General features: G+C 53.5%; 9 protein-coding genes across 9 annotated transcripts; 4 read left to right on the top strand and 5 right to left on the bottom strand.

The window, feature by feature from the left end:
- Window positions 1–606: 606 nt before the first annotated feature.
- Window positions 607–2547, top strand: MYCGRDRAFT_37261 (uncharacterized protein; the record flags this gene model as incomplete). The annotated part of the gene is made up of 2 exons (XM_003855582.1): window positions 607–785; window positions 900–2547. 2 exons carry the CDS (start codon window positions 607–609, stop codon window positions 2545–2547), a joined length of 1827 nt encoding a protein of 608 aa, XP_003855630.1.
- A 903-nt stretch (window positions 2548–3450) lies between these two features.
- MYCGRDRAFT_103183 (uncharacterized protein) lies at window positions 3451–4069 on the bottom strand (the record flags this gene model as incomplete). Its single annotated transcript, XM_003854834.1, has 1 exon — window positions 3451–4069. The coding sequence occupies one exon, from the start codon at window positions 3848–3850 to the stop codon at window positions 3665–3667; it is 186 nt and encodes a 61-aa protein (XP_003854882.1).
- Window positions 4070–4861: 792 nt separating this feature from the next.
- MYCGRDRAFT_35653 (uncharacterized protein) lies at window positions 4862–5491 on the top strand (the record flags this gene model as incomplete). Its single annotated transcript, XM_003855583.1, has 1 exon — window positions 4862–5491. One exon carries the CDS (start codon window positions 4862–4864, stop codon window positions 5489–5491), a length of 630 nt encoding a protein of 209 aa, XP_003855631.1.
- A 94-nt stretch (window positions 5492–5585) lies between these two features.
- On the bottom strand, window positions 5586–6944 carry MYCGRDRAFT_68144 (uncharacterized protein; the record flags this gene model as incomplete). The annotated part of the gene is made up of 2 exons (XM_003854833.1): window positions 5586–5852; window positions 5916–6944. 2 exons carry the CDS (start codon window positions 6942–6944, stop codon window positions 5586–5588), a joined length of 1296 nt encoding a protein of 431 aa, XP_003854881.1.
- A 1487-nt stretch (window positions 6945–8431) lies between these two features.
- On the bottom strand, window positions 8432–12644 carry MYCGRDRAFT_90633 (uncharacterized protein; the record flags this gene model as incomplete). The annotated part of the gene is made up of 9 exons (XM_003854832.1): window positions 8432–9495; window positions 9548–9910; window positions 9960–10110; window positions 10441–10465; window positions 10609–10943; window positions 10996–11645; window positions 11706–12051; window positions 12107–12214; window positions 12303–12644. 9 exons carry the CDS (start codon window positions 12642–12644, stop codon window positions 8432–8434), a joined length of 3384 nt encoding a protein of 1127 aa, XP_003854880.1.
- An 836-nt stretch (window positions 12645–13480) lies between these two features.
- On the bottom strand, window positions 13481–14798 carry MYCGRDRAFT_55061 (uncharacterized protein; the record flags this gene model as incomplete). Its single annotated transcript, XM_003854831.1, has 2 exons — window positions 13481–13588; window positions 13649–14798. The coding sequence occupies one exon, from the start codon at window positions 14555–14557 to the stop codon at window positions 13775–13777; it is 783 nt and encodes a 260-aa protein (XP_003854879.1).
- Window positions 14799–15534: 736 nt separating this feature from the next.
- Window positions 15535–17055, top strand: MYCGRDRAFT_90631 (uncharacterized protein; the record flags this gene model as incomplete). Its single annotated transcript, XM_003855584.1, has 1 exon — window positions 15535–17055. One exon carries the CDS (start codon window positions 15535–15537, stop codon window positions 17053–17055), a length of 1521 nt encoding a protein of 506 aa, XP_003855632.1.
- A 338-nt stretch (window positions 17056–17393) lies between these two features.
- On the bottom strand, window positions 17394–18242 carry MYCGRDRAFT_107982 (uncharacterized protein; the record flags this gene model as incomplete). The annotated part of the gene is made up of 2 exons (XM_003854830.1): window positions 17394–17481; window positions 17540–18242. 2 exons carry the CDS (start codon window positions 18070–18072, stop codon window positions 17394–17396), a joined length of 621 nt encoding a protein of 206 aa, XP_003854878.1.
- Window positions 18243–19794: 1552 nt separating this feature from the next.
- MYCGRDRAFT_90629 (uncharacterized protein) lies at window positions 19795–21945 on the top strand (the record flags this gene model as incomplete). The annotated part of the gene is made up of 3 exons (XM_003855585.1): window positions 19795–19804; window positions 20047–20853; window positions 20909–21945. 3 exons carry the CDS (start codon window positions 19795–19797, stop codon window positions 21943–21945), a joined length of 1854 nt encoding a protein of 617 aa, XP_003855633.1.
- Between the last annotated feature and the right edge of the window lie 239 nt (window positions 21946–22184).

Raw genomic sequence — 22184 nt, 5'->3', positions numbered from 1 at the left:
CAGTGGCACGTTCTAATAAGCAACACACGAGTGTCGTTGGAAGCCTAGCCGGCCCTCGGAATAGTGCGGCTATTGCGTATCGCGCGGACCGCTCTCGCCGGTGCAGCATATGCCAGATACGGATTGAACTATTGGAGATCTTCCGTCGACTGCAGCGCAAGAACATAGATCTTCAATGAATGGTGGTATCAAGCTAGCTGTCACTAAGCTTTTGCCCCATGCGCGGGAGCAGCCATACCTGCCATAGTCTCGGCAATGCAACGCTACCTATTTGGAATCTCTCTCGACCAGCCAATTAGCCTCTGCAAATTATTTCCCTCTCCACTGAAGCCTACTTGGTGGAATCTGGGGTCTATCCAAACCTCAGATCTGCCCCTCCCTACTCCGAGCCGAGGACGGCTATCACTCGCGGAAGGCTCCAATCAACCTTCATCCACATTGTTCCATCTGCAACTGCAAAAGTGCTACAGTGCTACGCGGCTCTGCTTTTAACTACCTTCAGGTCTGCTCTTCAGCTTTGGCAAAGCTGTTTCCAGCGTACGATCCTAAGCTGTTAGGCGGCTTCTTCACGGAGTCAGGTCCTTTCCCTGTCACCACGGTCATCCCATGGCCAGCAGCGAGAGGCCGAAGAAGCTACAGCGGATATCACAAGCCTGCGATTTGTGCCACCGCAGGAGCATTCGCTGTCGGCCGAGTACCGAAAATCCTCAGCAACAATGCCAGAACTGCTATGACTTCGCCGTCGATTGCACATACAAGCGGCCATCGCGGCGGCGACGGAATCAGTCGTTGCCACAGATATCACCTCCGAATCTACTGCCATCGCAGCAACAGGTAATACTGAAATTGCCGAACGCTATCCTTTTTGACGACCAAGGCTGACAAGTTCTGTAGCCGAGCTCACCTGGCCCGAAAACCGAAGGCCGCAATGCGTCACTCAGCGGTAGCGTCTTGACTGGCCATTCTGCAGACTTCACAGGAGCTTTCGAGGCTGTACGGGAAGGACGTCCGGAGGATCAACTGGGTGTGGCATGGCGGTCCTTCGCTGCAGCCAGCGGACCGACGATTGAGCGGTACCTGGAGGTCTACATGGAGTTCATCTACCCGCTATTCCCATTATTTCACGGTCCGACATTGTGGGAACGTATCCGTCGGCGACACCATCTTACCGATAGGGGTTTCTTCGCCTCGGTCATGGCGGCTTGTGCCCTTACAGCTGCGAGAGGTCGAGATGGCGCTACCGGTGACAAGTACCAATTCGACGAGAGTGCAGCAAAGTCTTCTGAAATGTTTTTCTCCGCGGCGCAGGACGCCATCTATAAGGATTTGAGCAAAGCCATTGGACTCGGATATCTTCGTGCATGCGCGCTGTTGGCTGTGACCAGCATTCAATATGGTCAATTGCAGACGATGCACCAATACATGGGGCATTTTCAGACCCTGAGCACGATCCAACAATTCCACGACGAGGAGAAATGGCCGCAAAATCTGTCTCTGGTCGAGAAAGAGGAACGCCGGCGTCTCTTCTGGTCCATGTATACGATGGACATTTACACGGGCGCCGTGTTCGGCACGATACTAAAATCGCAAGAAACTCACTCCAACGTCCGCTACCCGAGCGAGATCAGCGATGAGCAGATCTCTGCTGGGAGTGCATCCCCGTCAGAGGAGCTGCACTGGCTGAGAGGCTGGAATTTCACGACAGATCTGTACCGCGTGCTGGAGCACACGCTCAAGAGGTTGCGACGCAACAAGCAGCAAAGGGACGATCGTACGTCCGTTGTCCGGCTTCTCATTGCCGACAGCATTCCGGATGTTCAGGTCATGGAGAACATTCTCAATCTCTACTACCAGCTACCTCCGCGTTTTAAAGAGTACCAGGTCGCGGTCACTGGAGACAAAAGTCAAGACGTGTTCGGATTTCAAGCGGCCAATATCCAAGCTACACTGCAACTAGTCCGGATCACTTTGTTCGAATCTAGCAATTGGCACGATGTCGACCAAAAGTGCGAGGTCGCAGAGTCCGTTCTGTCCTCCTTCCACAACATCTCGCCACACTACCTCCGAGCAATATCGACACCACTGGTATACCACCTCGGCGGCATTGGGCAGATCCTCGCGGGAGTCATGCAGGGCATCCTCACGGAAGACAAATACCAGCGGGTCGTAAGCCTGCTAGGCTCCATGGCGGATCTACTCGAAGGTCTCGAGTCCGGCCTCCAGCCAGCGACCGGCGCAAGCAAAGGTGTCCGCGCACAGATCGAGAAGATTGATCAGTTCATGAACGCTCAGCGGCAGATGCTGTCATCCTTCCCTCAGACATCAACGCCTCTTGGAAGTTTGCCTGACCTGAGCCTTCCGAATGGAGCAGTCGCTGAAGCTCAGAACGGTAATCTTCCGCTCCCGATGAACAACCTGGGTATGCACACTCCTATGGACGAGTTTCAATTGCCAGGAAGTCTCACGGGAGGGTGGCCTTGGCCATTTGACTATACGCAAGAGAATGGTGCGCAGATTTTGAACGGATTTGGTGATGAGGGTCGATGAGACGCACACAAGAGACGCACCACCAATCAATTGTATTGTAATTCGGATTATTGGCACTGGTCTCCGGGATGTATTTAACCACTTTGTCAATTCCGAAGCGCAGCGGGAGGTCAGCAATGCATCGCACACACTTGGCCGCGAAGATTCATGCTCGCAGGCCCGTCTGCTTCCACGACCTCAACGAATGAAAGCTATATTCATTGGCTGCCCTATTGCGTCGGATGGCAGTGCAGCGTGTTATGCGGCCAAGACTCCAAGACGGTCCAACCCTAACCCTAAGCCACGGGTCCAATGTCGTCTCCTACCACCGCTGGCACATAGTCAATATGCTCTGCGCTCAGTGGCTCTTCAAGGTCCTTGGCTAACAATTTTGCCATCTTCATGATGTTCTTGATTTGCCGTCCGTCGAGCTTCTCTTCCGCAAACGTCGCCAAAACTTTGGCGCTGATCTCGGCTCCTCGCAGGATGTTGTTCCGGATGCACTTCCGGGAAACTCGGTCGAGTGCTTTGAAGTTGAGGGTCAAGTGGATGCGGGAGTAGAGTGCGTCGTCGGGAGTCACGGTTCGGTTTGTGGTGAGAATGAGAATGCCTTTTCAGTACTCGAAAATGCGAAGGATTGTTGTCATCGACGTCAGTTGCCTTGTCTTCCTGGATAGGGGAGACGACTGTACCAGCAACAAGTTCGTTCCGATCTCTCGCTTCAGGTCAGTCGACCCTACGATCCAGGAAAGCATCCGCCTCGTTCAGCAAGAGCACAGCATTTCAAGCCGCAGCAAGCCTCAATATTTCTCCGAACCTCTCTTCGATTGCTTTTGCACTGTCTCCCAGCTCGCTCGCACTGCCGCACAAAGCGGTAGCTGCAACCCATCCGCAATTGATTCCGCCGTCAACGTCTTACCCACGCTCGGCGGACCTGTAAGCAACATTATCAGACCTTGGCCTTTACCCTTGACAACGTCGTCCAAGTCAGCATTTGTCTTGTGCGCCTCCTCCTGCTTGACTAGAGCTTCAAGGAGTCGTGTCCGAGGTGGAGGCATGACCAAAGCGTCAAAGCCTTGCTTGTTCCATTGTATCTCTACGATCTCGTCGCTCTCGAACTCCGCCCAGGATTTGGAAGTCAAGCAGTACCCGCGCACCACTGAGAGGCAGAATCAGGCCGGGGGCCGAAGAGACATTCAGTCCAGCGGTAGCATCGGAGATGAGTCGTGTCAAGGCTACATGTTAGGTCGATGGGTGATAGTTTGAAGGGACATAGTTTGAAGGAACCCCTGCTCAGAACGGGATGTTGATTGAGTTCGTCCATGACGAGAGCGGATCGTCGGGCTCGTTCGGCGTTGCCTGCTTTGTGTCCGCGTCTCTCTTTAGCAGATATTCGAGTCTGTACGGTATTGTGGAGACGGATGAGCAATAGCGAGCGTCTTGCTGCGAGTGGCCTTCGGGATCGATCATGATTCTTCTCTCGATGAAGAGCTGTATTCCTTCGATGTCAAAAAGCCGATGTAAACGTATCGACCCTTCGTACGACTTGTACATCGGTGGATGTACCAGCAATCCGTCAAAAGTGATCCGCGGTGGGTCAATTCATCTACTGTGCCCTTGGAATTGGGGAGCAAGTGCAATGGCACAGGATCGAGGGTCTCGATCTTTGCAGTTCCACCATGAGTCATGATCCACTTGCTGATCTTGCGCCAGCCATACCTGTCACCATCGCGGTCTAGGAACATCATCTCCAGAATCAAGAGAGCTCTCCTTCGCCCATTGCATAGCTGGTTTCCTGTATCAAAAAGAGGTGTTCTTGATCTCTCCATATGAGCTGTGCATTCCATTACCTGTGCCCGATACCTTTTGAGGACAGCGGCCGACTTGGCCAACGTCGCAATGGCTCTTCAGTCACGGACGGCATCCCTCGTCACGCCGACGACACGCAGTCCAATTCAATCGTATTGATCTCGTCTAGCGAGCGCTTTCATCGACCTTCCACTGCTGCTCGTGACATAGATGCTGCCAAAGAACAACGGATCATTCCAAGGTGAGGTCAAATCGTCAAAATGGTCGATGGGACCAGACATACGCCGATCGTGCCCGAGACACAGCTCGAGATGTACCTCTTCGGCCTTCAACACACCATCGCTTCCTATTGCTCGAACCTTATCACGCGACAGCATGATAGCGGGTAGACGTCGCCGGCGCCATATCCTCCTTGTTCCACCGTAGGTCTTCCATTCTCTCATACTCACAGCACGTTGTTTCGACACTGGGTCACGCCATGATCCTTCTCCTCCGCAAAGAACAGCCACCTCTCGAACTCTCCTCAATGGCAGACCAAACCGCATCGCGTCTCCTCCTCCTCCCGGCAGAGCTTCGAAATGCTATATGGGAGCTTTTACTCGTCCACACGATCCCCTTCCCACCTCAACGACAGCACAACCGATCCTTCTGTGCCAACATCCTGCAAACGTGCAAGCAGATCAACCACGAAGCCACACCGATCCTCTACGCCGAGAACACCTTCATGGCGCATCCGAGCCTCTTGGCGGCGCTACCTGCTTTCCTACTCACGCCGCGGGATCGCGTAACGCTACCGCCTGTGGTCAAGTCAAGAGTTGCGTCGTTGATACGGAAGTATTACATCCATGTGAGGCTGGACGTGGATCCGAGGTTCTCGAAGAATCAGGTTACGGAGAGCTTTACGGGTGTTGATGCGTTGGAGATAGAGGTGTTTCAAGCGATGTACGGTAGTTGTGACTTCACCACGCTGAAGATGTTCGAAGACGTAAGAGGTGTGGGCAAGGCAGTGGTGCAAGGAAGTATAGGAGATGGCAATTATGCAAGATATTTGGAGATGTGCATGACGAGTCCGCCTGGTACAGACATTCCTCCTTTCTCGGAAGAGCTTACAGGTGGAGGCAAGGGATGGAGTGCTTGGCTTCAGGTACATCGATAACACTCAGGAGGATGATTAACACCTCCATTGCTCTGATCTAGATGACACTTCTAACAACGCCATTCTGTGCATAAGCGTAAGCAGATCGCTGTACCTAATCCCAATTCTTGACCGCCTTCTCAATGATAGGACGAATGACCTTCCGGCCTGCGTCCTCCCTCTCGTGGGTCCAGACCATCTGTCGCTTTCCAAGCTCATTCGCACGGTGCCACTTCTTCGCCTTGAGCGTGGGCTCGTCCTCGATAGCCTTGGACACGGTCCGGAAGAGGTCGTCGGCCTGCTCTTCAGTGATTCTGACATCACTTCGCACAACGAGCACGATTTCGCGGATCTTCTGCTTGTTGCCGTCCTTGTCGTGGATCTTGTACTTATTGAGGGCTACGCTGATATCTGTGCCCACTTGAGCTGTCCAGGCGGCTTCAACGGCGAACCAGTCGAAGAGAGCGTGGAATTCCGTCTTCTCGATCTGCTCGTCCATGGAGTAAGGGATGGAAGAGAAGCCCAGGTTGACAGTCGGCGTTCGTGGCGATGGCGTGTCGACCAGATCGCCCTTCCAGTCGCGGCGAAGCAAGTCACGAAGATTGAGGTGGCCGATATCTTTCTTCGCGTCCTTCAACTCCTTACCGAGATCCTGCATTTTCTCATCGAGATCCTTCTTGTGCCAGTTGCTGCGCTTGAGGACTCGCGCCGAGATCTTACGGTCCTCCTCCGTTGCGTCTTCGAGGCCATCCGAGTCGATTGCAATAGCACTCAAAATCAACTCAAGGAGCTCATGTGGCAAGTGATACTCTGAAGGCAGATCCTCCAGCTCATCAAGCATTTGGCGTGCCACGAGAGTCGTGCAGCTGGCGACTTTCTCGAAGATTCGTGGTTTGGCGCCCATCCCGGCACCAGAGTCGACGTGGTGATCGAAAATGCTCAAAATCGTCGCCTTCTCCCACTTTCGAAGGGGAACCGCGTGATCGACGATGACGATGCCCTTGATGTCCAACGCAAGGCTCTCCGGATCCTCTGGAAGTTCATCGGTTGTGAGCAAGTCGGAGTGGCCAGTGCTCATCTGAGAATTGTCCAGAGCAAGCTTGTTTTCGGGTCGTAAATCCAGAGCGTCGGAGGGAGTCTGCAGCAGTGCGATAGCTTTGATGGGGTGCGATGTGTTGGCAGTCGAGTGCTCCAAATGGTAGGCCCAAGTCATGGCGGCGGTCATGCTGTCGAGATCACCGCCCTCGTTCCCTTGCACAATGATCCATTGCGATGATCGCCCTTCTTGCCAATCGATGAGAAAATTCTTCTTGGTCTCTCGACTCCACTCGCTGAAGTGACCTACTCCTGTTTCGATGGCATTCGCGGGTGCAATCTTGGAGGGTTGCAGAACTGCTTGTTCTTGAGGCTGAGATGGAGCTGCTAGAGTGCCGATGATTAGCAGTCCACCGAGGAAGCCTGATGGGGTTCTCATGGTTGCTGTAATATTGTTGATTTATTTTCGCCAGGAGAGAAGGCAGAAACAGCGAAGGTCGATGCAGCTGAGAATGATGTAATGCTGGGCGCCCAGTGACTGCTTGACACATGGGCAAAAGGAATCGACTATGAGTCTGGCAACCTCGCCCAGAACATAATCGAACCACGACATTCATTCCTCTATTGGCCTCGCGGCGTATAAATCTGGTAGAAGGACCCTCCCTGCTCTCAAATCTACATGAGCAGAAATCCGGCTTCGACCAAGTCCTTGTGGGATACCTTAGGCAAGATCGGAAGAGCTTCACATTGTCAATGGAAGTGCCTCCTATTCGTCCTGCACGCCGTGTCAAGGTCGTTCCAGCTGAAGTGCGGAATGGGCTCGATTCATCAAGAGCAATGGATAAGCTGCAGCATGATGCCAGTGTAGAATGTGCAGGGTTGGAGGGACAATAGCGAGTTGGAAGAAATTTGCTTGCTCTCAGAAGCTGATACTCATGAGCCTGTCTCGCTGCTTCCATGACGATTTCAGGGAAGAGTTAGTGCTCCTATAGCACCCTCCTCTAGCTGAGCTGCTGTCGTCAGCCATTATTTTGACAATAGTAGACGTCTTTCCAAAATTTTACTAAATCGACCATAACTCAGCCAATATACAAGCTGTGAGGTATATATTAAGCCAGCAAGCTCCCCGTACATCACAACAGCCGGTTGACTAGTGTAATGGGTTAGTTAGCGTCCTCCTGCTACAACAATGCCTCCATTGGCTGAGTGGCTACCATTCGAATCCAATGTCTAACGTTACAACAGTCATCACATCAGATTCTGATTCTGGGAATCCCGGTTCGATTCCGGGGTCGACCTCATGTTTTGACGCTTCTTCCGAGCTACTCGGTGTCCTTTTTGGACCAACATTGAGCATACAGTGGTCGATCTTAGATTTGTTGTTCTTCAAGGGTGGTGAATCACGCTATCAGCTGACGACAGTGGGAGTGGTCACGAACTTGTGGCAGCATCTAGCTGACGACAGTGGGAGTGGTCACGAACTTGTGACAGCATCTAATCGGCAACTGTTGTCGACAATGGTTGGTCACAAACAACATTTTGCAAAATTGCAAGGCGACTTCGAATATTGACTTTAAGCTACCCACGATATGCCAAGATTTCATTCACGCTAATCTTTGACCAGTGAGTAAGTACGCGATGAAAGCGACGGCGCTGGCTTGTTCGGAATCACAACCTTCAAGATGGAACAATATGACGCAACATTGGAGATTATGGTGATTGGTTCCTCTTGTGGATAAGGTACTGCTTTTTTTCTACGTCAATGTCTTCTAAGATATTGTCCGGACGTCTACATCTGCATCGATTTTGCCTCGTCCTGGACATGATAATACTTCAAGAGACCACGTCCTTCGTCCCCTCCATGTTGTAAATGCTACCATGATCGAAAATCATACCCATATCTCGCAATTCATCAGTCATCCCACCTCACCACTCGCCCTCCTTTGACAGGATATCCCACGCCAACAACCTCCACATCTCGCCCTTGAACCAATCCTGTACTTCGATCTCCTTGATCTTCGGCATCGTGATCGACGGCGCAGGCTTCACCGGCATCTTGAGACAATGAGCCAGGGGATCACTCTCGTCCACGCCTTCCGTCCCGAAGATGCAATTGACCAGCGTCCTCTGCAAGCAAGTCTTCGCTTCGACCGCGAGTGTCCCTCTCTTCAAGCCACTGGCGGTGGGTACATTTGCCCTGCCATTCGTGGGTGGGATCAGACCGAGATATGATGGCGCGGCTTTCATGATGTGGTTGAGTAGATGGATGAGATATGGTCCTTCGAGCCTGATCTGCTTCTGTTCTCGATCCTGCGGTGGGAGGGATGTCAAAGGGCCATCGTCTTCGATTTCATCGACAGCATTGCTCATCATGATCTCTTCCTCCATTGTTTGAGCTCGGACATGGCCGAAGACCGTCTGATGTAATCGCCCGCCCAAGGTCGTCAGCACGGAAAACGCGAACCCTTCGAATAAGGATTTGTGAGAATGAATATTGGGGTCCAGCGTGTTTACGATGCCTTCGAGGAAGTTGGTAAAGAGGCTCATGGACGGAAGATCTTTGATGTTGATCACTCGCGGAGGTCTGGGCTTTGGTTTTGCTGAAGAGGTCGAGACTGATGAATCAGCTGCAATGGCTTTCAATGCCTCTGCGTCGGACAGTATAGCGAACATGCCGAGGAACTCTCGAAACATGTGAATGATAGCGTATGCTGCTTGCCCGTGAGCACCGTTGTCCTGTTCAGGCTTCTCAAGTCGGTTGAAGGCAACCAGGATGGACGCCGTTGCGCGCCTGCACAAGGTCAGAGCAGTCTTTAGTTCATCGACGTATTGACAGGCTTTAGCGGCAAATTGGCGAGCCTCTTGCAAGACGATTTCTGTCAGGTTGGACGTTGCCTCAATGATGTGATACGACAATGTCGAGACGTCGGCATCCCCTTTTTGCTTGAGTGTCGTGTGAAGGTGATACAACGTTCGCAGAAGAGTGATTCCTGTTTGCGTTAACAGTGGTCCGAAGACTTCCCTTACTGAGAGCCCACTTACCGACATCTCCGCCTTCGCTGAGAGCCGCTTCCGTCGTTTCATCAAATGCCAGCGTTGATGACAAGCCAGACGAGGTATCATGCTTCACTCTCTTCGGTGATCGCGGGTATGGGATGACATCGGCATCTTGCTTCTTTCGCTTCTTGCTCGGTGCTGCGGGTTTCGCTGCTTCCAACTTCGCATTGAGCGCGTCGATCTCGAGACGAAGGGTGATGGTCTCCGTTTCTGTCTGTTTTGCAACTGCCTTCAATCGCTCACATTCAGCCCGCCAGTAGGAAGTCCGGTCCAGGTGATGGTGTATCGAGCTAAGGGCATCCTGTCGCTTGCCCTTGGCGATGTGAAGTCTCAAAAGACGGATGTATTCTGAGGTTTGTGAGTAGGCAGATGCATTGGGTGATGCCCGGTGACGTACCGCCAATGATTATTTCGGGGGGCTTTGAATGGACCACTGCATTGGCGAGAGCGATGACTTCTCTGCTCGGTGCTGTCGTTATCGTGGGTGGCATCTTCGTGATTGACAAGGCTGTATTGTGGCGGGTCGAGCATGTCTTCGAGATGCTGTGCTGAAAGATGAGAAGTCAAGAGATGAAGTGAAGTGCGTTGAAGTGAGGTCGAAGTTGAGCTTGGACATCCAGAATACCGGAAGGCAGGAGCGATGGTGCCAGTGGAACACTGGAATCCGACAGTATGGGAAACTGATGGTCCATGCACATTCCACGTGCTCACAATGGTACTTGTGATAACATTGCTGTCGCCCTTGAAGTGCTTGTGCGCTTTCACCAGATATTCCTGGTTCTACTCACTTTACCCACTTCATCACCTCAGCGTTGACGTTGCGTTGCGTACGGATGCTATTACAACGAAACGATGACAAGACTTGAAAGAGCACATACCTCAGGAGAACGGACTTTCTGACTTCTGGATTAAAGAGCTACACGACTGCAGCTCCGCTCGCCAGCACCGAATCCATTACATCACACAGCAGCATACTTTAGCGCTCCGGTATTGTAACAAGTGGAGAATGGCGAGAACAGGCGACTTCCACTCGACATCAGTCGTACTCCAGGTCTTTCGGTTGAAGGACATTTGCAACAGTCATGTCCATGCCATGCATCTCGCGGCCAAAGCGGCAGGCATCTCCGTTAATGCAGCCGATTCCGCGCATGGAACCCTCATTGGCTTTCGGGTAAGGGCAGTGATGTCCGTAGATGCACTCAAAGTCCAAGCAGTATGTTCCTTTCTTGCAGACCGTCTCGCGGGCGACCACGCGAAGCCAGTTCTTGTCCTTGGCGCTCAGCGGGTAGTCGTGCTTGTGCGGGCATGCGCCATTCCCGGCTTCCCAATGGCAGCAGCCGCGGCCAATATAATGCTGGTTGCACAGCTTGAGCTTCTTGAGCTGCGGCAATTGTTAGCATCATCGCTTTTACCAGCCTATCACGAAAACTGACCTCGTAGACGCGATCGTGATCGTAGTCCATATGCTGATCAAGACGCTGTTCGTACTTGTTCTGGCGAATGAGAGGACCACTCAATTTTGGCCCTGGTGCGGGCCGAGTGAGATCTTTGAATGGCAGATGAGCAGAGCGTTGGGCTATACTCGACCATGCGTTGGGGGCAACAGGCACGGCCTTTTTGACAGTCGACGAGCGTGGTGCAGCGTCGGAAATCGCAGAAGACGATGCACTCGAGCTGCTGCGGATGTTGCCACGCGCGGACGAGACAGCAGGGCTGACGGCCCGACCACCGACCTTGCGTCCGTCGGGAAGTAGAACAACTGGCACTGGTGTTCGCGAGGACGGTGTGAAGACACCACTGGTCGGGTTGAAATTGGTCTTTGAGTCGTGGCGCTCGCGGGTAGGATCGCCTTTGGCTTCGGAGCCAGTGTGGGATTTTCGGAACAAAGGTGGCAGCGTGATCTTTCTCATTGGCAAATGCGCGAGTTTGTGTTCGAATGCTTTGGCTCCCAGAAGTGTCATGTCCTGCAATGCGGCACGATCGGATGAGTAGCGATCTAGCATATGAGCATAGCCTTCGGTCTCGGCGCAGCCGATCAAGATATGACGGCACTGGTAGCCACGGATATGCAGTTTGAGCATCGCTAAGCAGTGAAGTCAGTGATTGTTGCGGCGGGCGGACGGAGAACTATGGCATGACTTACCATTGATTTTGGTCATTGGGCTGTCATTGCCAAAGCTGACATCGATGAAGTCAAAGAGGTCTCCACTACGCATGAAACCGCGCACAAATTCCTCCACCACGTCGGGTGACGACACAACACCAGCGAGAAAGCAGTTATCGGCCATGTCTTTGACATTGGCGTACACGCGGGTAACAATCTGGCAGTCGGAGGAGTAGGAGTCGAGATTGCCGCGCATCCAGTCAGTGACTGCTTTGTTGAGTTGGGCGGCTGCCTGTCTGCCGCCTTCCTCGCCGTGGCGAACAAGGTGGTCATCAAAGTACATGCCATCGCCGTCGATGAGAACAAGAGCGAAGGGATCGACTTGCTAAAGCATGATTAGAGTACTGCCTGGATGACCTTGTGTGGGCGACTGCACTTACCAGCATGTCGACGAGACGAGCGACGTCGGCCTTTGAATTCTCGAGCTCGACGGAGGCGACTTTGGAGATGAGTTCCTGCTCGGTGGTGGCCAAAAGTTCATTATGCGTCTGTTGAAGGTAGGTGTAGCGAGTGAGCACCTCCTGTCGGAAAGCTTGTCAGTTGGTGTTGTGATAGCGTAGCAGCTAGTCTACCCACCTCGAGAAGCTCATTCTTCGTGCCTTCAGTCGCCTGTATTTGCGCATAACGTGCCCAGAGGCTGGCAACGTGCAGATCACTGTCGGTGACAATCCTAGAGCCGCTAAAGGTACGAACACTGCCGGCGCGCGAGTCGGTATTCCATGGGTTGGCACAGCTCGAGCTTGAGCCGCTACGACGTGGAGTGCCGACTGGATCGAGTGACGTTCTCAGCGGTGAATCGATGTCTGGCAACGAGGGTGCCAGTGCGGATGGAGTCATGCTGTAATTGCTGTCGCAGCGGACAGTTGATCGTATGGGAGTGTTCATGGATCGAGGCGGATTGAAGTCGGAAGGTGTCATATCGAAGTTGATGATGAAGTTTATGAAAGGTGTTGAAAATCGCGGCGCAACGTCTGTGAGAGAAGGTGAAAATTAGTGGCCGCGCCTTCTGAGTCAACCGATTAGGCAGTGATTCAGCGGTCTTGTGGCAGACTGGCAGGTGAATTGGCAAGTGAGGTGATCATTCGTATTGTCGTGTCTCTCTTCTCTCGCCGTTTGTCGCGACCCTCATGCGGGTGCCGGGGATCGATGCCAAGTCCTGTCCGATTGATCAGTGCATGGATCTTACCTGTTGCCGAACCTCTTCCGGCGGGAGCACAGCAAATTGCTGACGACGGCAGTGTGCCCGACAAACGACGCAATCGTTGGTGGTAATGAGACGATCTCTCGTCCATGCAATGTGGGGTCGCGTAGCAGGCGGCAACTTGGTGCGACGGGTAATTGCAGTCGACGCGATGCTGCTCGAAGAAAAACGACAAGTCACAATCCGACGGGCTGTGCGACGAAGAGGAGGCTAGGAGCCGTCAGTGCGCAGATGGTCGGGCAGTCGTCGATTTGCGCGCAGGAAAGGAGTAATTTACTGGGTTCTTTCTCTTCCCTCTTCCGCTTACCAGGGCCAGAATACTCAGCTTTCATGGTCCGGTCAAGGGTCGGTCTGTGAGATCTACCAATTCTCGATCGTCTGGCTTCCCAGCCACTCAGCGACAGGACAATGCAAATGGCCGATGCGCCATACGCTCCTAATCATGTCGCGCTCTGGTAGACGATGATGAAGGTCGTCGTAATTACACGATAGGTAAGACCGGGGCATGAAGACGGTTCACTCACCATGAGAAATGCTATGAGTCGCACAGCAGCAATCGAAATTGCGTCCAATATGAAGCCGAATACTTCTAGCCAGTCTATCAGACCGCCTCCCCTGGAATGCACCTAGCCGTCCAAACGCAGCATCGGGCCATCTTTGCCTACCGCACGTCGTGTATCAGCGAATGAATATGAAAGCGGAGTAATTGGACTTTGCTCACTTTTACTGCCCCAACAATCGTCTGAAACAGTTTCGGACAGCTCCGTGTGCTCGGGTGCTGGCACGCCAATCATTTTCACAATGTCGATGTTGACTGGAATTGCAAAACGCCTAGATCTGGCTGCAATCACTCAGTTTTCCATTGCTCAAGCTCTTTCGCCAAGTGCTCCTTCAGCTTGGGCATGTCCTGCACCGTTCTGTCGCATCTCCAGCAGCGCATATCCTCTGGAAAGTGCCTGTAATGCCGTTTATGGTCCTCAGCCGAAAGCGGAAAGTGCTCGAGTCCAACGAAGAAGTCGGTGGTGAAGGAGAGGTAGTGGTTCCGCTTCTTCATAGGCTCGCTGACCATGTCTTTGCTAAGAACATGAATATGAAGGTGGTTCATGCTCGGGTTCGCGTGGATCCCAGAGATGACATCCTTCGACCAGTCTCGGCCGGAGGGCAGTTTCTCAGGAGGATCCTCAGATTCCATAGCTGTTATCCTCGCCTTATCCTGTTGCGAATAGTGTCCAAACTTCCTTCTCAACTCCTCGGCAACGATTTGTCGCACCTTGACCTCCTCTTTGCGGCAGTCTTCGAGGAACTCCGCATCGTCGAACGCCTCTTGCGGCCTAAGGTAATTCCGCTTTGGATCGCGTGGCAGTATGAGGAGATGCACGGTAGCTTTCGGGTAGAGGTCGTTGATGACCACGAACTTCTCATTGTGGTATACGACACGGCTTGGTGGAAAGGATTGTGGGTCGGCTGTGTAGGCACCGAGTCCATCTCGCCCGAAATTGGTCGTACGCTGAGTAGGTCGGTCCGCATTTCTGACGGGCGATGTCACCTTCTTTCGGGACATGAGTTCTGTGACTTTCCTATCGTTGTCAGGCTTGGCCGTCCGTGTTCGAGAGGCATTCCGTACACGCATTGGGCTTCTCAACTCCTCCGGACTGTGAATCTTTCGAGAGCGAACTATTGTTGACAGGCATAGCTGTGCTCGAGCCGTCCTCGAAGTCGTCCGCAGACGCCAGATTTGGCGACATTGCGGCGCGTTGACGGATGGCAGAATCGTAGCCAGCTTCTCAGCTTCTATGCAGGACGAGAGGTTCTCACAGAGAAAGTGGGATGTATACAACAAGACCAGGATCAGGAGGGCTGCCGAGGATGATGAGGGCAGACGTGTTAGAAGATCGAGTCAGTCGCCGTCATATTAATCGGCGTCGCGGCGCGTCTCCCGAGAATTGGAAGGCGCGCTCAGGGCTCTACAAACTTCATCTTCACTGAGCTAACGGCCGCAAATGCAGACTGTCCATGTCGCCATCTCACCCAGAGAGCTCGAATGTGGCAGAACACTTGATAGTGCAATCTCGCAATCTTCAGTTCGCATTCGACATGCCTCCTCCTCGATCATCGCGCAAACGACAGCAGCGCCTGGCGTTCACACCTTTACCCTCCTCATCCCCCGCCGCCAAAGGTCTCAACAAGCAGATACAAGACAGAGCGGCTGCGGTGGTACTTGCAGGCTCGCCGAGCCCTGCAAAGCGACGCAAGCTTGGCGGAGACGAGGATGTCAGACATGATGCAGCAGATCCATCTGCTTCACTCGAGCTTGTGCCAGACGATTCACATGCAAAAGACAGCGGCAGTGACAGCGAGCCTGTGCGCTCAACACAACGCCGACGTGACAATGCGCCATTCACTCGACCCAAGCAGAAGCGACTAAACTTCGACAATGCTCGTGATCCATCATCCTTCGACTCTCCTATCCGCCTCTCATCCTCTGCATCGACACGAGCATCTACGAAAGCAGGCATGTTCAGTTCACAAGCCCGGCGCAAGGCCGGTACGCAAGCTAGTGATGGCTCCGGTTCTGAAAGCGACATCCTTCCAACACCACGGGCGACTATGTCACAGTCGTGGAGGAGTCGGCGAAAAGCGCAGGAGCAAGAGCAAGCAGGGCCCGAGAGTGAGGAGATCGTAGTCGAGAATGATCGCTCGCAGGTGCAGGTACAGGAGGGAAGCTCTGACGAGGACGACGATATGCCAACGACTCAGGGAACACAGCGACGAAGGAAAAGAGCCGCGCGCCGGAATAGCTTTGTGAGTGTCTCGCCGCCGCCGATAAGCGACAGCGACGATGTGGTCATAATGTCTACAAAGAAGAGAAAGCGGGCGAAGCGTGGGAAGGAGGACAGCGAGGACGACGAGGAGGAGCAAGAGCAGCCAGACACTCCAGCTACACGGAAATTGAAGCGACCTCGAAACATGACTAAGGAAGAGCAAGAAGATCTCGCAGATGACCTGGACTTCTTAAAGCCAAGCGACGACGAGGAGGATGCAGCAGAACGAACACCCAGAAACACGCAGTCGACGAAGAAGAATGCCAGAATGGATGCACTGGAGAAGCTGAAGCGCAAACGAGCTGGTCAGGAGGTGGCGGACAAACAGGACAACATCGTGGATCTGCTCAGCGACAGTGAGAAGTTCAACTCCGATGAAGATGATGGTCTCCTCGACGAAGACGAAGCTCCGGCGTACACAAGCAGCCGAGCGTTTTTCCAAGAAAATGAAGAAGACGCCGACTTCGTTGAAGAAGCTGATGAAGAGGAGACGCTCGGCGTGCCGGCCGGCATTCCCCTCGAATTCACCCGATACGCCTCCATGAAGACGAAAGAGCTGTTCAAGTACGCCGTGGAATGGATGGTCCAAAGAAAGATCAATCCGGGCTTCAAGATGAACGACCCGATCTACAACCTCACCTTCAAGAAGCTCGACGATGAAGTCACCGGTCTAGCGAGCTCCAAGTTCAAGTCGTCTGTATGGAGAAAGGAGTTTACCATTGCGCTGGAGTCTCGGCCGGAGATCTTGTTTAACCGCCTCGATCAGTCCGGCGACAACTGGTTGCGCGACAAATGCGATGCCTGCGGCCGCACCAACCACCCATGCAAGTACGAAGTCCAGTTCCATGGCAAACCGTACAACCGCCATACCCTCGAGGACGTCGACGCCGATGATGACGACGACGACGAAGAAGACTCTGACGACTCCGACGACGAAGGCAGCACCAACTCGTCCTCTCAAGAGACCATCAACCAAAACGGTCAGAGCGTCGTGCCTACCTCACACATCTTCTACCTCGGCAAATTCTGCATGTCCAACGCTGAGACCGCGCACAAACTCAACCACTGGCGGTACCACCTGAACGAATGGGTGGAGAACTTCCTCGCGCGGGAGAACTATCTCACGCCGGAGGAGATTGTGCGGAGGGATGGACTGAAAACGAAGAAGAGAGGCAAGGAGGCGAACCGCATTGTGGATCGCATGGAGAGGGACGGGCGAGTGAAGGAGTTGTGGCAGGAGTACAAGAGTGCGATGGAGGTGGCGCGGTCGGCGAAGATGGGGCGGTATGGAGGGGACAGTCCGTAGGCTGCCGCGAATGGAATCAATCGGCGAACGATCGGAACATAGTAGGATATCTTGAGCTGGCAGGCACAGTAGGATGGACATACAATTGCTCCTCGTATGTTGCATATTACAGGCATTCCAGACATGTCAGGAGATAGCGAGATGACAACATGGCAGCAGATCGGTGTGTCAAATGCAAGTCATTCATTCATCAGGAGTCAGGTTACAAAAGCATGGACTAACAAAACGCCGAACCTCTGTCAATGAATCCTCGACACCCCGAGACACAAATGCAGATCAAAAGGTATCATCCCAAGTCATGGTACTGTCATGCTCTGCTGCTCTGGCTCGTTCACCTTCTACCAGCGCTGATTGCTGTGCTTGTTGTGGTGGCTCTGCTTGAACTTGTCCTCGCCTTTCGATCCAAGGAATGCGCCGGCCAGTGTTCTGTTCGGACAGTCAGTGTACGTTCTACGTCAGATGTGAAGGAGGACTTTATGCTTACCCTAGAATGCCGTGTCCTGCCTGCTTGCCCAAGAGATGTCCACCGATACCACCCGCTACCGCACCCATGAAACCCCTCTCGCCTTCTTGTGGGTGGTTGGGATCAGCCGGATCTTTCTGGTATCCATAGGGGTTGTTCGGGTCGCTGCCAGCCGGTGGGGCGCCATAGGTGTTCTGTTGTTGCTGTGCGTAAGGGTCGTGCTGTTGCGCACCATATTGAGACACTCCTCCGTAGCCTTGCTGCTGCTGGTTGTGTTGAAAGCCGCCGTGCTGAGGCGGTGCGCCTGGATTGTAGCCTCCGCTCTGGCCTCCTGTGTAGTCGGGTGCTGGTGGTGCGCCGTAGCCCTGGGGTTGAGAATATTGAGGTTGTCCGTATTGTGCCTGTCCATATTGTGGCTGCTGTTGTGGGTAGCTGCCTTGCTGCTGATAGCCTTGCTGGTAGCCCTGGCCCTGCGGTGGGTAGTTCGTGTCGTAACCATAGGACTGATTGTTGTAATTTTGCTGGCCGTAGCCTTGGTCGTATGGTCCAGACATTCTGCTGTGTGGTGGTTGCACGTAGAGTTTGAAGGGTTTTGTGGTAAGTCAGTGGAAAGTGAAGGAAGGAGTGCAGGATGGCGAAAGGCAAAGATATAGGTCCTTCGCTGCTGACAGTACAGTGAAGAGTGCGTAACCCCTCCTCGGCACGTTGAGGCGAAGGTGCCGTCTTGGTGGAGCGAATGACCTGATCAGCAGAGCAACAGAGCGAGGTGTGAGGCTGAGCGGAGGCCTTTCACGGCCGAGTCCCTTCGAATCGTCGTCATATCCCAAGAATGGAAACTTTGGTGAACGCTGCTCCTTACAGTACCTTTGAGTTCCTGAAGATCCGGACGGTCTAGTAAACATGCATGAACCGCTCAGTCTGTCTCTTTTCGACGATGGGATGGAAACCGCTCGATCCTGAAACTCATCACTGGGGCATCTCTTTCTACTCGTCTCGACGCAATGCGTGAAGAACCCCGCCGTGGAGGAGGGGCTCGACGCAATACCTTGGGATGTCGTTGTCGCGGCGACATCGGAAACCTGGAATCGTGTACATCACTGTGGCTGGTCGGTCATCAGCTTCTCACGGTCCAGGCGTCTGCACTTCATTCATCGTCAGCGTCGTCAGACCTGCAGACTGCCGAGTGGTTTGCAGAGACGTTTGCAGATCCGAAGAAGTGCCAGAAGACGTACGCCACCGTCGGCGATGGATTGGCGAATACCTTAGGGCTGAGTAATTCCACTGCGCCTCTTCAGCTGTCTCGACGTGGCGCAGCCGCCTGGTCCGGCTTCCTCTCCATCACATCGACATCGACATCGTCTTCTTGTCCGCGATCTCGCATTGCGCACCCGGGAATGGTGCTATGGATCCGTGGAACGCCCGTACCTTGGAAGGCTCATAGCTGACGCAGAAATGTCCTGACCAAGATGAGCATTGCGTCTGACGGAGACGAGGGCCATTTCCAAAATGTGTTGCATGCTCAAGACTTCATCGAAGAGGTTGAGCTGCCAAAGAACGTGCAAGCATCGCAGGTAGCGGGAACTGCCAGTGGTAGCTCCCAATTTATCTGTTCTTACTGAATTACATATACTTTTACTAACCGGACGTTTTGCTCCATTTGGAGCACGAGTATCGGCCGATCGTGCTGTATCATCAGCCTCATCCAGGCACCATCTACCAGTCGCATGGCCATTGCTATCGCAACATGCCAAATGCAGGTCTCGCTGCTGGCGAGCCGATCTGCTGCTACGTTCATTTCGTGTGAAACGAGTCAAGGGCCTCGAATCTCAAACGATAAAGTCAATCACCCTGCCCGCGACTCTCAACTTTCAAGAGCGACCGAACGAGGGACGGACCCTCATAAACTCGCATCTGCATGCGCACGTTGTGCACGATCACAGGCGCTCCGCCGATCGAGACTATCCTCGGGACATTCTTATTTCATGATGGAAAACGACCAAGATCGACTAGCTTGTTTCGTTCGCCAACGTCTCAAACACATCAAGCCTGCAACGACGGGCATGACGGCTTGTCTCCCGAACGGAGTGAACAGCAATGGTCAGGTTGCGCCGGCGATAGGGTTCACGATACAGGAAATCCTTGCGACGTGAACCCGACTTCAATGTCTCAAGATATTCTGTACTGGGATCATGCCCGTCGCATTCGCGTCAAAGGATCGCCCGACCTCGCCTTTCTCCTCACTTTGAAGCGATACCCACGACTCTGCTTGAATCAACATGCCTGATCGTGCGTGATGGTTCCATTGTCCTGGTCCTCGGTGACGATGGTGGTACCTGATCTCTGACCGCCCTCGGGCTTTGGTGTTCATGACCTTGCATAATACTTTATACACCCACGTCGACTCTTGAACTGCCAGATTTCTGTTCCGATCTTTGACGATATTGTTTATTGGCGGCTTCTTTGCGGACGTTCCATTGAACATGCATGCTATGTGAGACCACCTCATCGTTGCTATCATCAGTATCTAGTACCTACATTCCGGTTGGAAAGGTCTCCCACTCCGCCAGGAGAAGCACCTCACAGGATTACCATCCTCTCCCGGAACAACCCAATTGATCCAATGGCTCCACAGAATGGGAACAATGGCCAGCAGAACGGCCAGCAGCAAGGCCAGCAGCAAGGGCAGCAGAACGGCCAGCAGCAAGGCCAGCAGCAAGGCCAGCAGAACGGCCAGCAGCAAGGCCAGCAGAACGGCCAGCAGCAAGGCCAGCAGAACGGCCAGCAGCAAGGCCAGCAGAACGGCCAGCAGCAAGGCCAGCAGCAAGGCCAGCAGCAAGGCCAGCAGAATGGCCAGCAGCAAGGCCAGCAGAATGGGCAGCAGAACGGCCAGCAGAATGGGCAGCAGAATGACCAACAAGGTCAACAAGGACAACAAAACCAAGGCCAGCAGCAAGGTCAGGACCAAGGCCAGCAGCAAGGCCAACAAGGTCAACAAGGGCAACAAAAACAAGGCCAGCAGCAAGGTCAGGACCAAGGTCAGGACCAAGGCCAGCAGCAAGGCCAGCAAGGCCAGCAAGGTCAAGGTCAACAAGATCAAGGTCAACAAAACCAAGGACAGCAGGGGCAAGGGAACAACCAGAATGGGCAGCAATCTGGGCACGACAACAATGACAATAATAACAATAACGATAACAACCGTGGAGGAGATCGCAATGGACATCAATCTGGCGACAACAATCGGGACCAGCATCGTGATGGCAATAACCGTAGTGGTGGCGGAGAGTCAGGCCTGTCCACTTCAACTTCAGTCATCATCGCATCGTCAGTAAGCGTCGGTAAGTTAGTTTGGCTGCGAGCATGCCCATGGACCACGAACTAAATGATCCGTAGTCAGCACATTACTTCTGGTCATACTTGCAATCTGGCTCTGGAGAAGACGGCAGAAGAAGCGAAAGTGGTCCAACCTCACGGGATCCAACAGTAAAGGATTCCACGAGAAGCGGCCAATCTCCCAGCCTACGGACAGACGACCGATCTCACCACCTGCGGACAGACCGCCGATACCACCGTCTCTCGCTATAAGTACACCCGTCACCGCGCTGCCCAAATACACTCCGCCAGAGGAACCCTCGCCCGTATCTCCCGTATCTCCCGAACCTCCAGCACGCAACTCATGCTACGGCTTTGCCAAATCAAAACCAGTCCCAAGGAACAAGTCCGGTTCTCCAGGCGAAAGACGAGCGGCCAGTATAGCTTGGAAGTCCTCAAACCCTCCCTACGTCGCCCCGAAGGATGTGAGCGGAGTTGGTCTCCGCAGCGCAGCCTCACTCGAACGTTCCCCTTCCCCACCGCAACCCGCCCACCTGCCCAATGGGCGGCGATCGCGAGCAGGTCTCGAATACAACAAGACCGATGGTGATTATGACGAGGATGACGTGGAAGTCGCCAGAGCAGTTCGTTCAACACCTCAAATGACTGTTACTCCCCCTGATACATCTCCAGCAGACCAGCGCGTCCGGCTCGACAACCTCGGTTCGTCCCACACGGTAGTTGGCGACCCAGGCCGCTGGAGTTGGACCAACTCCCAAGCACCCTCTACGCCACGCATTCCCGCTCCCTCTCCCCAGGGGTCCGTGTCCAACATCCGCGCCGTAGCAGCCTGGTTCCGAGGTGGCGGTCGCAGCACCAACGACAACGAGAAGAACTTTTCCTTACCTGACAGGGGAGGCAGCAAACCGCTGCTGAAGAATCACGCTCAGCGACCGGTCCTGGCTCCGACGCAGTTCGTCCAGCAAGAAGTTCCATCACCGGCCCGGCCGCGTGTGTCCGATGTGTTCAGATCTAGTATACCGAGCACGCCCACAACGGCCTCGAGCTCGAGCAGAGAGGGAGGAGTCACGTTGAGCGGCGATAGGAGGTTGACCTAGACCTTGGACTCAATTGCTGGAGTGCGATAAGATCTGAAGTTCTGGGAATGTATAGATACCATGAGATATGCCTGATACGTCCAATGTACTCTGATACTGTATGAAAACACCAATTGTTCCGCTACCACTACGATCTATATGGAAACCATCATTCACATCAGAGACGTCGAGTGCCTTTCTGGATTATGTTCAGAGTGACTACTTAATCTACATGTTCCCTCGATTGTTGATCAATCTCG

The sequence above is a fragment of the Zymoseptoria tritici genome, chromosome 2 (genome assembly GCF_000219625.1).
Source record: "Zymoseptoria tritici IPO323 chromosome 2, whole genome shotgun sequence".
Lineage (NCBI taxonomy): Eukaryota > Fungi > Ascomycota > Dothideomycetes > Mycosphaerellales > Mycosphaerellaceae > Zymoseptoria > Zymoseptoria tritici.
This window is presented reverse-complemented; position numbering and strand designations above follow the sequence as displayed.